The 15017-nt window shown below is 41.7% G+C and overlaps 1 protein-coding gene across 1 annotated transcript in view; it reads right to left on the bottom strand.

Annotated features, from left to right (window-relative positions):
* Sgk1 (serum/glucocorticoid regulated kinase 1) overlaps positions 1 to 15017 on the bottom strand; it is a 117170-nt gene that overhangs the window by 29648 nt on the left and 72505 nt on the right. The window contains exon 3 of the mRNA XM_021173628.2: positions 584 to 659. Within this exon, the coding sequence (XP_021029287.1) occupies positions 584 to 659 (76 nt within the window). The remainder of the gene's footprint in view (positions 1 to 583; positions 660 to 15017) is intronic.

The following is a 15017-nucleotide window of genomic DNA, read 5'->3' as shown; positions in this document are numbered from 1 at the left end:
AGCAGTGCTCCTCTCATCTCACAGAGCAGTGCTCCTCTCATCTCACAGAGCAGTGCTCCTCTCATCTCACAGAGCAGTGCTCCTCTCATCTCACACAGTAGTCCTCCTCTTACTCAGAAAGCTTCAGACCATTTGACAGCAGTTATTGTCTGCTCTCCTCTAAGGACTTGAATATATGATTTATTTCAGGCTTTTATACCAGGCTGGCCTTATACTCTTGGCCTCGATCCTCTTGCCTCAGCCTCCTGAGTACTGAGATTAGAAACACGAACCATCATGTCCACTAAAACATTTGAGCTAACGTATTGGCCTATGTTATTCCACTGATCTTCCCAATCACTCTAGGAAATACAGCCACTCTTCAGTCCCCCAGCTCTGGAATATAGTTCACAGTCCACAGAGCTTTGCAGATAGTGCATGTTCCTCAGATGCCGAAGTAGAGAAATATAATAAAGGGATGCTTATGGGAATAAAATTAATAGTGAACCATAAGTATTTGTCAGGCTAGGCACAAGCATGCAAGCCAATGACACAGCATGTACCCCGCACATTGTAGGATCTGGGTACATGAATGTAATAATACCTGCATCATCATTAGTCCAGAAGGTTCTTGGGTCCGGCTTGGTCAGGATGTTGGCATGATTACATTGTTCTTTCACCTTGAAAACATAAAGGGGAAAGAACAGCTGTGAGAATCCAGTCATCATGTCACTGCTTCAAGGCCTATTGTTCTACTGTGGACCGTCCAGAGGTAGTAAGGCTTGTACAAAAAGCATACTGGGTCATAGCTGGGTTGTTTAGGATTCTGCCGACTGTAGCTCTGGAGTCCCATATGTGGGAAACCCTTTAGTCCTTCACAATAGGGGACTGTTGCTCACCCCAGGACAGGGTAGCTGTCAGGCTAATAGCTAAATAAGTAGTTGGGGGATAATTTTTGTTCTCTCCTCTGTCAGTACTATGTACAATGCACAGACCACACAACTGCTGCAGAGGACCACAATGATGACACATAAGCTGTTTTAGATCCGCCTGTAACAGAAACTGTAACTTTAATAAATACTGCCTGTGAAAATGTATAGTAATGAAGAGAAATTCTTCTAGTCGGGCATGGTGGCACACACTTTTAATTGAAGCATTCAAGAGGCAGAAGTAGGAGGATCTCTGTGAGTCTGAGGACAGCTTGATCTACATAGTGAGTTCCAGGTTAGCCAGTAGTACACAGTGAGACACTATCTTTAACAATAATAATGTGTAAACAAAAATAAAGTGAAAGAATTCTTCTTTTGTAATTTGTAAAGGTTAACCCAGTCATCAACTTGATGACACTAGAATCACCTGGGAGATGAGCTTTTAAACATGTCTGTGGGGGAATACCTTGATTAGGTTCATGAAGTTGAAAGACCCCCACCCTTCACTCCCCACTGTGGGCAGCACCATTCCCCTGGCTGTGGGATTCTGGACTTCCCAAGGTAAGAAAGTGAGCTGAGCACAGGAGTTCTTTGTCGCTGCTTCTCAACTGGATACAATGTGACCAGCTGCCTCAGGTTCCTGCTGCTGTGGCTTTCCTACCCTGATGGAGAGTACTCTCAAACTTTAAGCCTAAATAATTCCTTTCTCTACCAAACAGCTTTTAGCAGACACTTTCTTGGAGTAACAAAAAAAGAAATTAAGACATAATTACAGTAGAATCTTAAGTAATTTATATGGGCATGTGTAATATTTGCTATTTAATTTAGAGATTCTAGTACAGATTCAATTTATAATCCTAAATTTTTCAAATTCTCTTTTCTTGAGACAGAGATTAGTTCAGGCTTGCCTCACCCTTGCAGTTATTCTCCTGCCTCTGTCCTAGGTTCCTTTCTAAGGAGCTGCAGTGATACATTTTGGGAAGCAATGTCCTACTTTCTTGATGTATAGATTTCAAATGTGACTTTACTTAATGGAATATATCTTAATGGTAAAATGGACTTCATATATTTCATAGAAACCTCTTTAATAGGACATTCTGAGATCTGGATCTTAAATCTTTGGTCACTGGTTCCAGTTCACAGTTATTTGCTTTGTTTGTTGTAGCAGGGTCTTGCTCAGTCTGGCCTTAAACTCCTGCCTCTACCTCTTTAAAGTCTTGGGATTATAGGTGCACATCACCCACCCTGGAGTTGGCTTACCTCCTGGGCTTACACAGCATTTTGTACTTCTTTTTCTTTATGTAGCAAACACCTCAAGTATTTGAAAATTGTTGTTGTGTCTCATGTAGCCTAACCTTTCCAGGTTGATAGAGCTCTTCCCTTTAGTCAGTGGTGTTATGTCTCTTTACTGAGGTCACTGATTTAGAAGACATTCTTTCTGCAATATGAACTTGTCCTTGAGAGCTCTCAGCTTAGTGCCAAACAGTCTCTGAAATAAAGTGCTGATTTTGAAGGGCAGCTCCCAGGTAGGACCACCAGTAGCATCCTACATCCATAAGCAACTGTTTTTTTCCACTCCTATACCTTTTTTTTTTTTAAAGATTTATTTATTTTTATGTATTTGAGTACACTGTAGCTGTCTTCAGACACACCAGAAGAGTTCATCGGATTCCATTACAGATGGTTGTGAGCCACCATGTGGCTGCTGGGAATTGAACTCAGGACCTCTGGAAGAGCAGTCAGTGCTCTTAACCACTGAGCCATCTCTCCAGCTCTTGGGGAGCTCCTTTGCTTGTGAATGGTTCCACATTACATTTGCTTTCAAAATGTCTTTTATGTGGGAGAGCATTTCCTGTTCACACCAGAGACGTCAAGAATCCCTTGTTCTCTGTGTCTGTGGCAGGTGAGTATAAACAGGCTATTCTTCATGAATCCCATCCAGGACTGTTTAAGTATGAACCCATGAATCATGATACCCACTGTCAGGGTTAATTAGCCATGCACTGTAGCTGTAGATACTCCACAGAAGTGAGAAAATTCATGACTGTGGATCCTGCAGTGTCTTCATGGAATACCTGCCTCTGAAGTCAGGTCAAAACCAAAGAAATACCAAGTGCCTGGGACTTCATTCCCCTAAGGGGAAATTTGGTCCCTTTGGATAAATATTTAAGAAGATTTCTTTAATGAGATTTCCACTCTAAGGGTGGCAAAGAGAGAAATGTAACTATTGTTTGGAACTCTTAAGTGTGTGGCTCTGGAATGTTCCAAACATATCTCAGGGCATTTGATTTCTAAACCTGTCTACTACTACTGTTTACCTACTGTCTAGTTTACAGAGTTATCAACACTAGCTAGTTGATTTTATCTTGGTTGCTATATATTTATCTAGTCAGTTATTTAATTAGCTTTTATAAATCAGGATGACTGTGAATGAATATAACAGTGATAACCAACTGAGAGCTAGAGTCTTTTACTATTATTATGTGTTAATTATCATTACTATTATTTTTGTCCAGCCTAGTATTATTTTGTTTTCAGGGCTGAGGATCCATCAAACCGTGTTCTGCCTCTAAGCTACAGATGAGTCCCCAGAATCCAAGTCTTGACTATAAATTTCAAGCTATCACCTGAGAACTTACTTTAGTTTATTAAAACTCGGGTATGTACTCAAGTATATTCAGTTGTTCAGTAACCCTTCTCTTCAGATAACGGGTGGAACATGAGAAAGTACTTGGTGCCAAGGCAGAAGTGTGGACAGAGGGGTAATCCTCACTCTCGTGAATTTATTCCCTGATGCTGCTGACTGAAGCACAAGTAGGTGGCAGGGTTAGGCAGTGGGGTGGTAGGGGTAATTTTTGGTTTTGTTCGGGTTTTTTGTTGTTGTTGTTTTGAATTTGGGGTTTTGGGGTTTTTTTGTTTTGTTTTGGTTTGGTTTTTTTTGTTTTTTGTTGTTGTTTTGTTTTTTTTTTTGTTTTTTGATTTTTTTTGATTCTCTATAAAAAAAAAAACTTATTTTCTTACAGACGTGTTTTCAATAGAATCACAACAATCAATGATTGCATATCTGCATTTGTAAGTTATAGTCATACCAGAAGACAGCTTTTCAAGATGTTTAAAATGGGTGCTTGTCACCAAGCCAAATTTATGCCTTCACTCCACTCCAGCCACTAAAATGTCCTGTGCGGTCTTCAGGCATTGGTGTTTCCAATCAAGAGTCAACAGAAGGCCAAGATATCTGGACCAAACTTCTGTGTTTCTACTCCACAGCACTTGATTAAGTTCTTAAGTAAAATTTCCTTGCAGCATGGTGTTTGTAGACTGTGTCCAACTCCGGGAGACAGCAATCAATGTATGTTTATTGACCAAATCATTGATTTGGTGGGACTCGAAGTGCATTAAAGTCGCTAAAGCTAATGCTATCAGAGAATCTCAGTATCTGTGTCTAGAACGTCGGAGATGACTTAGTTGGATCAAGATGGAGAAAGACTGAAAGGGAAGGAATGACTAAGCCCTGGAGACACAGGTAGGTAGATGGGGGAACGTGGTACTGGTCATGCAGTTTGGTAGGAGAAGCTCCTAGCATTTCTCTTAGAGCATGGTGGGTAAAAATACATACAACTGGAATGTAGGCTTTGGAATTATATGGACCGGGTTAAAATGAAGATTGTCTTACACTTAACCATGCATGCAAACACACACACACACACACACACACACACACACACACACACACACGGGGATGGTACTTCATCTCAGCATTGGAAAGAAAGAAAGGCCAAATTAAGAGGTAGGATGAGGGGTAGAATTAGGTTGTAGATTTCAGTGATTGGCAGGGTGATTATCATCCATGCTCAGACCATCAGATATGTCTACAGGTTAGTGATGACCAGGAGGCTGGAAGCTGTGAGGAAATAGAAACTTTTGACAGAAGAACTTTGCTGTTCAAAGCTCACATCTACAATTCATTTAGGCCTTCACAGGGTGGAAGCAGGAGGATTGGCATGAGAGGCTGAGGCCATCTTGGGTGTAAAGTGAGTTCCAGGCTAGCCTGAGCTACAATGTGAGATACTTTTTAAAAGTCAAGAATATAGTTCGCTCTTTATTAAATAACTCTACATATATAAGGCAATAAGAAGGCTTCCTTATCACCAACTCTTCACCCTGGTGCTCCCTCCCACAGGTACATACACACTCGTCCCTACCTGTTAGCTAGGATGTCACGTTTTTGTCTGTCTTTTCTGCATGCTCAATGGAGACAGAAGCTTCCTTCCTCTTTCCTGTCTATGTTTTATTATATACTGAAATACAGTTTTCTCATTTGTTTTTTTTTGTGGCATTTTATAAACACTGAGTACTTAAAAGGGGTACTTGATACACAGTAGTCGTCAGTATTTGGTGAATGAAAGAATTATAATCCCTAAGCTGTTAAGATAAGAATCAGAGGGGCTGGAGAGATGGCTCAGTGGTAAAGAGCACTGACTGCTCTTCCAAAGGTCGTGAGTTCAAATCCCAGCAACCACATGGAGGCTCACAACCATCTGTAATGAGATCTGACGCCCTCTTCTGGTGTGTCTGAAGACAGCTACAGTGTACTTAGATATAATAATAAATAAATCTTAAAAAAAAAAAAAAAAGATAAGAATCAGAGCCAGGCACAGTGGTGTGTGTAACCTTCACTCCCACAGTGAAGCTGAGACAGGAGGATTGTCGTGAGGTTGAAGCCACTTGAGTCTACAGTATATGGTTCTGGCTTAAAACCCAAAGTGAAGATGAATCAGTCCAGAACCTAGAGCTCATTCAGCTCTGGAATTAAAGGACGCACCAGTCATGCCCAGATGTGGTTAGCACTTGCATTTTTTGTTCTTCTCCGATACACTAAACCTCCTAATTTTACAGCAATGAGTGGAGAGTAGTAGATGCCACCATTCTTAATGTTTTCCCCATAAAGGATCGGCAGTGGCAGGTGACTCCCCATCTCCCCTTTGGCTACCACACTGCAATTCTTTTTGTTTTGCTTTGTTTTCTTCATCTTCTCTGCAAAAACAAACAAACAAACAAAACCCAAGAAACCCTTAGGCCTTTTCTACTACTAGACACAACAGTACATCTGTCGAGTGCATCTTCCAGAGTGTATTCTATGACAGGACATACTATGTGTCTGAAAAAAACAAAGCAGAGCCCTCAATACCTTGAAAATTCTTTGCACAAATTCAAATATAATTCGTAAATTATTGGTATCTACCCCCCCCCCCGCCCCAAAGAAAACCAGCACCAAGATTACTTTTGCCCATCTAAGGCAGATTCCTTTCCAATTGATTCTATTCTGGTTTCATTAAGAATGGGCAGCTTCAGGGCTGGTGAGCTGGCTCAGTGGTTAAGAGCACGGACTGCTCTTCCAAAGGTCCTGAGTTCAAATCCCAGCAACCACATGGTGGCTCACAACCATCCATAATGAAATATGATGCTCTCTTCTGGAGTGTCTGAAGACACACTGCTGTGTACTTACATATAATACATAATAAAAAAAAGAATGGGCAGCTTCATCAGGGTCCTTCCAAAGGATTGGTTTAAGGTACTGGTTTATTTTTAGACGCCAAGACTGGCTTTGGCCAACTTGTGCCTGAAGGCAGTAACACAGCTTGAGTAGGGTATGTCCACTGATCTGGGCTACAGAGTGAGCTTGGTGGCTTCTCTGAGGACACTGTTTGACAAAAGCAAATGAGGAACGAAGCCAGAAACAAGTGTCCACTGACCAGCCTCCGAGGAGAGAAAGGTTTTAAATGTTTCCTGTTGCAAATGACACTGACTTCCTTGATATCTTTCTCCATGAGCCTTTGTGCAAAAAGACAGTTAATAGAGAGAGGGGAGAGGGGAGAGTGTGGGTCTGCGTTTTATGTAACACTGTAGGAGAATGTTTTCTACTTCCCTAGAAGGGAGCTGTGTCAGGTTCAAAGCCGACGTGGTTCTCCAGTTTGCTCCATGCTATGATTTATCATACTTAGTTTTCTTTTCGGGAAGGAAAAGCCTGGTGCTCAATCTTCCATTCACAGTTTAGCCAGAAGGTCTGGCTTGCCAGATGCCAGTGTCAGCAAACGGGTGATTTTTTTTTCCTTCCTGTGATAAATGGGACTAAACATTTGCTGCTTTTCTCCCGTACTCGGCAACTGTACAGCCCTTGATAGTCTGAAGATCTACAATATTTCTCAGATGCCTTGGCTTACATAAAAAAAAAAAAAATTTAAAAATGTTTCTGCAAAACTGTCTTATAATCCGGCCATCCCACGAATCCAGTACATTGAATTAATTTTCAAAGCGACCCCTGGATGGTCAGGCAGTGATCGCAGAGGAGCCTGCCATTAATTTTTTTTAAAAAGATTTCTTGTGACCTTTCTTATATTTGATATAAAGCACATGTTAAAGCCAATACCCAAAAAGCCTAGAGGAAACTTTCCTTCATAAAGAGACATCCCACAAAGGCACCTTTTACAGCGCTTTGAGTAACAGGGACGTGAGCTTTGCGTAACTGGGTTAGCACTTAGCCAAGCTAGTCATCAGTCTCAACAAGGGCTCTTTATCCAATGTCTCGTAGGTATTCAGTGGGTCAGTCATTGAGCTCGTGAAGAAAGAAGTGGGAGAGGCTCCAAAACAATGGGAAACACCTGTCAACACACGGGAAGGTGGAGCACCTCACCGAGATCCTGAAGTCAAGTTTAAGACTTGCGGCTAGTGAACGCCATTGGAGCACTCGGCCTTGTTTCTGGGAAGTTCAGGGGAAAGCTGTGAGGCTGTGAGCAGACCTGAAGGAATCGGCTTCCCTTCAGGCTACTTCCTAGGACTTCCCAGGGGTCTTCTTAAGGGGTCCTGGCAGGACATCACCTGCTGCTTTATTTTGGCTTTTTGCCTGCATTTCTTTTTGGCCTCTTGAGAAGACCAGGCCGCCATTTGTGTCCTTTATTCTTCTAAGAATTTAATTTGTGTTTCGCCCATTCTTTTTGTTCAGGGCTGGCTTTAGAAGTCCCATCTTTGTTAAATACAACTGTAGATCTAGACTCTGGTCAAAGATGAAACCTGCAATCCAGGTACTTGAGGACAAGAAGCTGCCGCTGAACATGAATGAAGCTACCTTACACCCTGAGCTTCCCAGCCTCCTGCCTCCTACTTCTTGAGTGCTAGGATTACAGGATTCAAGACTGTGTTTGGAATATACAGTGGTGGCTTTGTGCAGCCCTCTATCAACTGAGCAACCTTCTTCATCCTCTAACTAATCTTTTTTTATGACATTGACAATGAGCCAGACACATTTATGATCTCACGTTCTCTGTTCATCCTCATGCACAAACTCACTTGTCCCATTTTGAGAGGAGGAGGAATCAGGGTCAAGTTAACCTTTAAAACCTCACGGAGATAGCAAAGTTGGTGAAGTGCTAGTGCTATAAGCATGGCGACACATTCTTACAATTCCAGGACCAGATGGGCAGATCTCTGGAGCTCAACAGCCAGCCAGTGTCACCTACTTGGTGAGCTTTAGTCCTACAAATGACATTGGATTCCAGGGGAATCCTCTGGGCTCTGTGGGCACTGTGCTCAGGTACATACCCTGACACACATACACTTGTGCACACACACACACACACACACACTCACACCTTATCCAGGGAAGTGGTTTGAGGAAGATGGTGAGGAAACACCTGTAAGCCCCAGCCCTCCTAGGAAACAACAAAGATCGAGCAGAACATGGAAGGAGCAAATCTGTTAAAATTCTAGAAAACAGTCAAAGGTTTTAAACCACCATGCAGACACATCCCGCCCCAAAGAAAGCATCCCAGACACGGTAGGAAGGTTCCACAGAATTCTCTAACCTGCTCTGTTACAGCAGGCCACACCCTGGTTCAATGGCCCCCTTGGGAGTAAGACCTTATCACCCTCCCAACCTGTCTGGAAACTATCTGAAGAATGGGGCAAAGGCATGTGCTGCTGAGCAAGGCTAAGAGAAGGGAAAGGCATTTCTAGAAAACCTTGAAGAACGGTGTACCGTGTTGTTCTGTGCCTTACATGTGTTGTTTTGTTTTGTTTTCCTGCTGATACTGTCTCCATGGTGATTAAATTATTATTGGATTATTAGTGCTGTCTGCTTTACTTGAGGAAACCAAGGAACTCAGGAGAAGTTCCTTGGTTTCACCTTTCTTTGTTTTCTTTCATCCTTCCTCTTTTGTTTCTTGTTTTTGTTTTATTTTTTAGATTTATTTATTTATTATATGTAAGTACACTGTAGCTGTCTTCAGACACACCAGAAGAGGGCGTCAGATCTCATTACGGATGGTTGTGAGCCACCGTTTGGTTGCTGGGATTTGAACTCAGGACCTTTGGAAGAGCAGTCAGTGCTCTTACCCTCTGAGCCATCTCCCCAGCTCCATGTTATGTTTTTAAGATGTGGGTTTCTCCTGCTTTTCTTATTCTCCTCCTTCTTTAAGATTCATTATTATTGCCGGGCAGTGGTGGCGCACACCTTTAATCCCAGCACTTGGGAAGCAGATGCAGGTGGATTTCTGAGTTCGAGGCCAGCCTGGTCTACAGAGTGAGTTCCAGGCCAGCCAGGGCTACACAGAGAAACCCTGTCTCGAAAAACCAAAAAAAAAAAGAAAAAAAAAAAAAACCAGATTCATTATTATTGTTGTTATTGTGTTGTAGTTTATGGGGGTTGAACAAGCCTAGGCTATCCATCTATTATATTCTTCTTCTTCTTCTTCTTCTTCTTCTTCTTCTTCTTCTTCTTCTTCTTCTTCTTCTTCTTCTCCTCCTCCTCCTCCTCCTCCTCCTCCTCCTCCTTCCTCTTCCTCTTCTTCTTCTTCTTCCTCTTCTTCTGTTTTTAAGTATGAGGTCTCTTAAAGTCCAGGCTGGCCTCTAGCACCCAATAGCCAAGGATAGCTTCAACATCTTATTTTCCTGTCTTCACCTCCAAAGTGCTGAGATTACAAATGTATGCCCCCATGCCTGGCTGAAATGCAACATTGTTAGAATACTTTACTTTCTTCCTAGATGCTGCAAAATAGATCATTTTAATGATCAGTTTCTTCTGGGGAAAATAATGATGATAAAACAGATGTTTTTTTTTTTTTTTTTTTTTGCCAGGCAGTGGTGGCACATGCCTTTAATGCCAGCACTTGGGAGGCAGAGGCAGGTGGATTTCTGAGTTCTAGGTCTACAGAGTGAGTTCCAGGACAGCCAGGGCTACATAGAGAAACCCTGTTTCAAAAACAAACAAACAAACAAAACAACAACAATAAAAACAGATTTTTTTCCCCTCACAAAACTATGTTTAAAAAATAATTAAGGACAAGCCTCCATTTCTAGGACATAGAAATAAAAACAGTGGGGAGAGAAAGGAAGAACCATGTACGTCTTGAAAAAGACAAAGCATTGTTATTGCTTATTATTTGTCATTTATATGTTGCCAGAGGGTAAGCTGTGCAGAAAGACTGCACCCTGAATTATTCAGAAACCCGTCCCAGTATCTTAGCACAATAGCATACAAACATAGAACACAAGGGTGGACTGATGGGTGCCTATTAAAAGAATGAAGGAAAAGCTGGGTGTGGTTGTACCCATCTGTCCACCAGGAGGTTGAAGAAGGAGGATTGCAGATGCCTCAAGAGTTTGGAATAGCCTAGGCAAATAGAAGCTTTGTCTCAAAAAGGCCAAAATAAGCCAATAAGTAATGTTTATATGATACGAATCTGTTTTGTTTGTATACGTCTCTCCCCTGTACAGACAGACAGGAGGGTATTCATGCTGCCTTACTTTCAGCAGGCATCAATGTCTTCCAAGAGTTCTAAGTGCTGTTTGCAGTGGGATGAAAATTCAAGTTCTTTGCTTGCTATTGTCACACATTCGGTGTGGGGGTGAGGTGGGGTGGGGTGGGGTGGGGGTGGGGATGCAGAAGAGAGATTAAAAGGGAATCCCTGGCAGAGACTTGCCTCCTATCTACTAAGCTCCTAAACTCAGCAGTCACCTCACTTTGTTCTGCAAACCTGCTTTACCTTACTATCCCTGCGCACTCCCGGAAAGCTCCTAGCATTCCAGAGGTCAAACAAAAACACCAATTTGGAGCTGCTTCCTACTTAAAATCTATGAAAGTCGCTCTGTTCTGTTGCCTTCACTGTGTGACTGCACAAAAGTCTCAGTTCCATTTAGATTTCTCACAAATGCTTGGTTTCTTAGAGAAAAATGGATTCATCTCTCTTTGGAATACTCGTGGAAGCTATCCAGTTTTATACTAAAATGATTTTCATTTTATACTAAATGAAATGAAAAATTATAATTGACTTTCAAGGGAAAAGTAGCTCCTATCAGATGATACAAACAGACAAGGAAGAGAAGACACTCCCCATGTCTGACTGACCACCATAGCAAACTTCTGGTGCGCTCTTTCAGGAAAATGTTCACGAGTGGATATATACAAATATATATCAGCAAGTTTTTCCGCTTGGTTTCTACTAATGGGTATATGCTGGCATGTGTGCATTGGGGCTTTGTTCTTTGTGGGGAACAGCGGGAATGAGGTCTCAAGGTAAGGAGTGGAAAATTAAAAGAAAAAAAAAAAGTTCATTAAAATCTTTGGGCCAGCAAGATGGCTCAACAGGTTAAGGCACTTGTTACTAAGCCTGATGCCCAGAGTTCAAGTCCCCCACATAATAGAAAGAGAGAATGCCTGTAAATTTTCCTCTGACATCCACACATGACCACTGTCGTATACACACAATACATAAGTAAAAAGGAAACCAAAAAAACCAACCAAACAAAAAAAACAAACTTTGGAATTTTCATTCATGATCTAGGCACTTCATTTCTCAACCCTCAGATTCCTCAGTTAACACTATTATTGAAGTATCTATATGTGAGAGAGGGGGGAAGAAAAAAAAACAGATTCCTTTCGGACATGAGCATGGCGCACATCTGGTGGGAGGAGAGATGCTGACAGGGTTTGACCTTGCAATAATTAGATGCTGAGAGCCAAAGCCCAGCAGTTTATGTAATTCTACTGCGGACACGTTAAGCTCCTGCCCTTGCTGTGATGGAAAAATGGCCTCAGAGATTGCTGATGCAGATCAGAAATTAGTTTGAGGATTCATCACTGCTCATCCCAAAACACCAGGTGATAGATACAGAGAAAAGCTGAGGGAAAATGCCTAATCTGTGGATTTCAAATACTGCATACTTATCTTTCTTTCCCATGCAAAGACAAGGGCTAGCAATAATGATAATTAAGTAGACTGCCTGTATTTAGAAAGACAATGGCATCAGAATAATATACAGACATAAATGTTAAAATAGCAACGTTTCAATGCAGGCTTGACGAAAGCCCGCATTCTCACAGACTGTTTAACATTAATTTTTAATCGTTTTTGAAAGCCATTATATCTCCAGAGCTTTAAGATGTTCAATGATCCTACCCCATTTATCTCAATTTGGATAATGTGCCCTAAATAAATAATTCATAAATCTAAAAAAATAATTCGTAAACTTAGCTGGGCTAAGTGGCATACATACACCTGTAATCCTAGTACTCAGAGAGCTAAGGCAGCGGGATAAAGGGTTCAAGGCCCCAATTAAAAACAAACAAACAAACAAACAAACAAGAGGTACATGGAGCTGCAGGAGGAACTTGACCTAACACTTACCAGGGAAATGACCGAGTAGATGTGGACTGTTTACCTGCAAACAGCCATTTCTAAGTTTGGGATGGTTTTGATTTTGCTTTGAGACAGAGTTTCTCTGTGTAGCTCTGGCTACACAGAGAGGGCCAGCCTAGAACACCCAGATCTGATGCGTCCCCCCCACCCCATCCCCACAGTCCTGGTGTTAAGGGCCTATATTACCATTCCTGGCCCTTGTTGGTTTGTTTTGGGATATCATGGCTCTTGGTAACCCAGGCTAGCCTCCATGTTCGCCTGGCTCAGCCTCTCATGCACTGAGACTAAAGTTTCCGGTGACCACACTTGGCTGTGAGGTGATTTTAGTAATATGGAGGAATATCATCCATATCATGTTAAATAAAAGCAATCATAATATAAACTTGCACTTGGAGGAAAAGATGAATATTTAAATTAACGCTTATTGAGATCATTTGTATATTTTTCTTTTGTTTCCAAGTTTCTCAAATAATTTCTATTTCTATCTGGAAAGACAGAGTCCTTGTAAGCCAAGACTGATTTTTAAACCCATTATGAGACTTTAAACTCTGATCTCTCTGTCTCCACATCTCAAGCGCTGGGATTACAAGCATGAATCCACAGGCCTTACCACCTCAATTACAAGCAAGTAAGCAAACAAACAAACAAGAAATCAGGGACCTATGAGATGGCTCTGCAGGTTAAAGCTGTATTCAGGGAATCCTGGAAACCTGTGGTCCATTCCCAGAATCCATGTAAAGGGAGAGAGCGCCAACTCCACTCCTAGGCCTCTGCCTCTGCCCACACAGCTCACATGCACACAATTAAACAACATCTACTATGTACTATCTTTCTATTTTCAAAATTACCTATAATCTGCATTTGAAAGTCAGTCTCTCTTCCTCTCCCCTGTCACTGACTGGCTGTCTTTCTGTCTGTTTTTCATATCTTATTGAAAACAGAACAGATATATTGGACTGGAGAAGTAGCTGAGTTGGTAGAGTTGTCTAGCATTTGTGACTTCTTGGGCACCAGGTAAGACATGCTGAGTGGCCCAAACCCACAATTCTGGCATTCCTGGGGTGCAGATAGGATCAGAACAAGTTCCTTGTCAGCTTGAGTTAAGTGAAAACCTATCTCAACAGATTAAAGAAACAAACAAGCATAAAGTGTCCATCCAGTCTGTTGGTTCTCAGGAGTAGAAAGACGAAAGCCATCATTGGAAGAAGCTGTAATGTAAGTAAGCAGCATCCTAAGAAATAAACGATGTGGGCAGAAATGACAAACCTGTCGACTGTTGGGCCACCTTGGACGCAGGCTCATCACGCTCAGTCTGTAATTCTAACGTGGAGCTCAACTTGTACTCAAATAAGGCTGTGTGACACTCATCCCTCATCAGGAAAAGGGGACAGAGAGCCTCATTGCCTTTCTGTAATGATTTCCTTTAAGTCCCTATGGGCTTCAATCACTACTTTTGTTGGACAATTTTCCTATGGATTCTTTCCAAAAGTAAACCAGCAGGCCAGGGAAGCACTTTCCAACTCCCCAAAGGCTCACAACTGAGTGAGACAAGATTACCTTCAGCTACAGTTCTAAGGTCCTCAGCTCCCACGGGATAGAGGACCTCCAGCTGGCACACTTAGGTATGCTGTCCTCACTTTCAGCTGGAGGAGAAAAACAACTGGACATTGGATTTAGAGGTCCCCAAAACACCCCTAAGCCTGTTTAAAATCCCACTAAGGTCAAGTGAAATTGACATTATTGTCTTACAAGTACGCAGATAATTTCTGGTTTTAGAAAATTATTTTGACCAGAAATTTTCTGGAAAAAAAAAAAAAACAAACAAACGAAAAACTCACAAAACTAGAAAGTCACCCATGAAGGAATAAAGGAAAAATGTCAGGAAAAGAATAGTGGAACAACAACCAGGGTTTTGTGATGTCGATATAATTTCTATATTAAATACCCTTATTATTTACACTAAAAACAATTCTAAATTTAAATAAATTATTAACTTAATGAGAAACTTTAAAGGATCAAAACAAAGTAGAGAGCTGAGGGTCTCCATAGCTATGAAACTGGCTGTGAAGACAGGGCTGGCCAGAGACTCACAGAGATGTGCCTGCCTTTGTCCCCCAAGCAGGAGGATTAAAGGTATGTGACATCACGACCTGAATTTAGAGAATGTTTTAGTGAGAAATGTTTGGTTATCTTCAGAGTCTAACAAAACAGGCAAGACCTGGAGCATGAGGTAAAAAGAGTCAGACCACAAAATAACACAATCAACAGGTTTAGGTTCAGGGATGTTCTCAGGAGCCTCGAAAACCAAGATACCATCCCCCTTATGTGACTGAGCTCAGGACAAGGGATGTGTTATGCAAACTTTCCTGAAGCCTCCAAGTTTAAAGCCAGCCAGGATTGCAGCGAAACTTTGTATTTT

This window comes from Mus caroli, chromosome 10 (genome assembly GCF_900094665.2).
Source record: "Mus caroli chromosome 10, CAROLI_EIJ_v1.1, whole genome shotgun sequence".
In the NCBI taxonomy this organism is placed as follows: domain Eukaryota; kingdom Metazoa; phylum Chordata; class Mammalia; order Rodentia; family Muridae; genus Mus; species Mus caroli.
The sequence above is the reverse complement of the archived record's forward strand: the minus strand, read 5'-3'. Positions and strand labels throughout refer to the sequence as shown.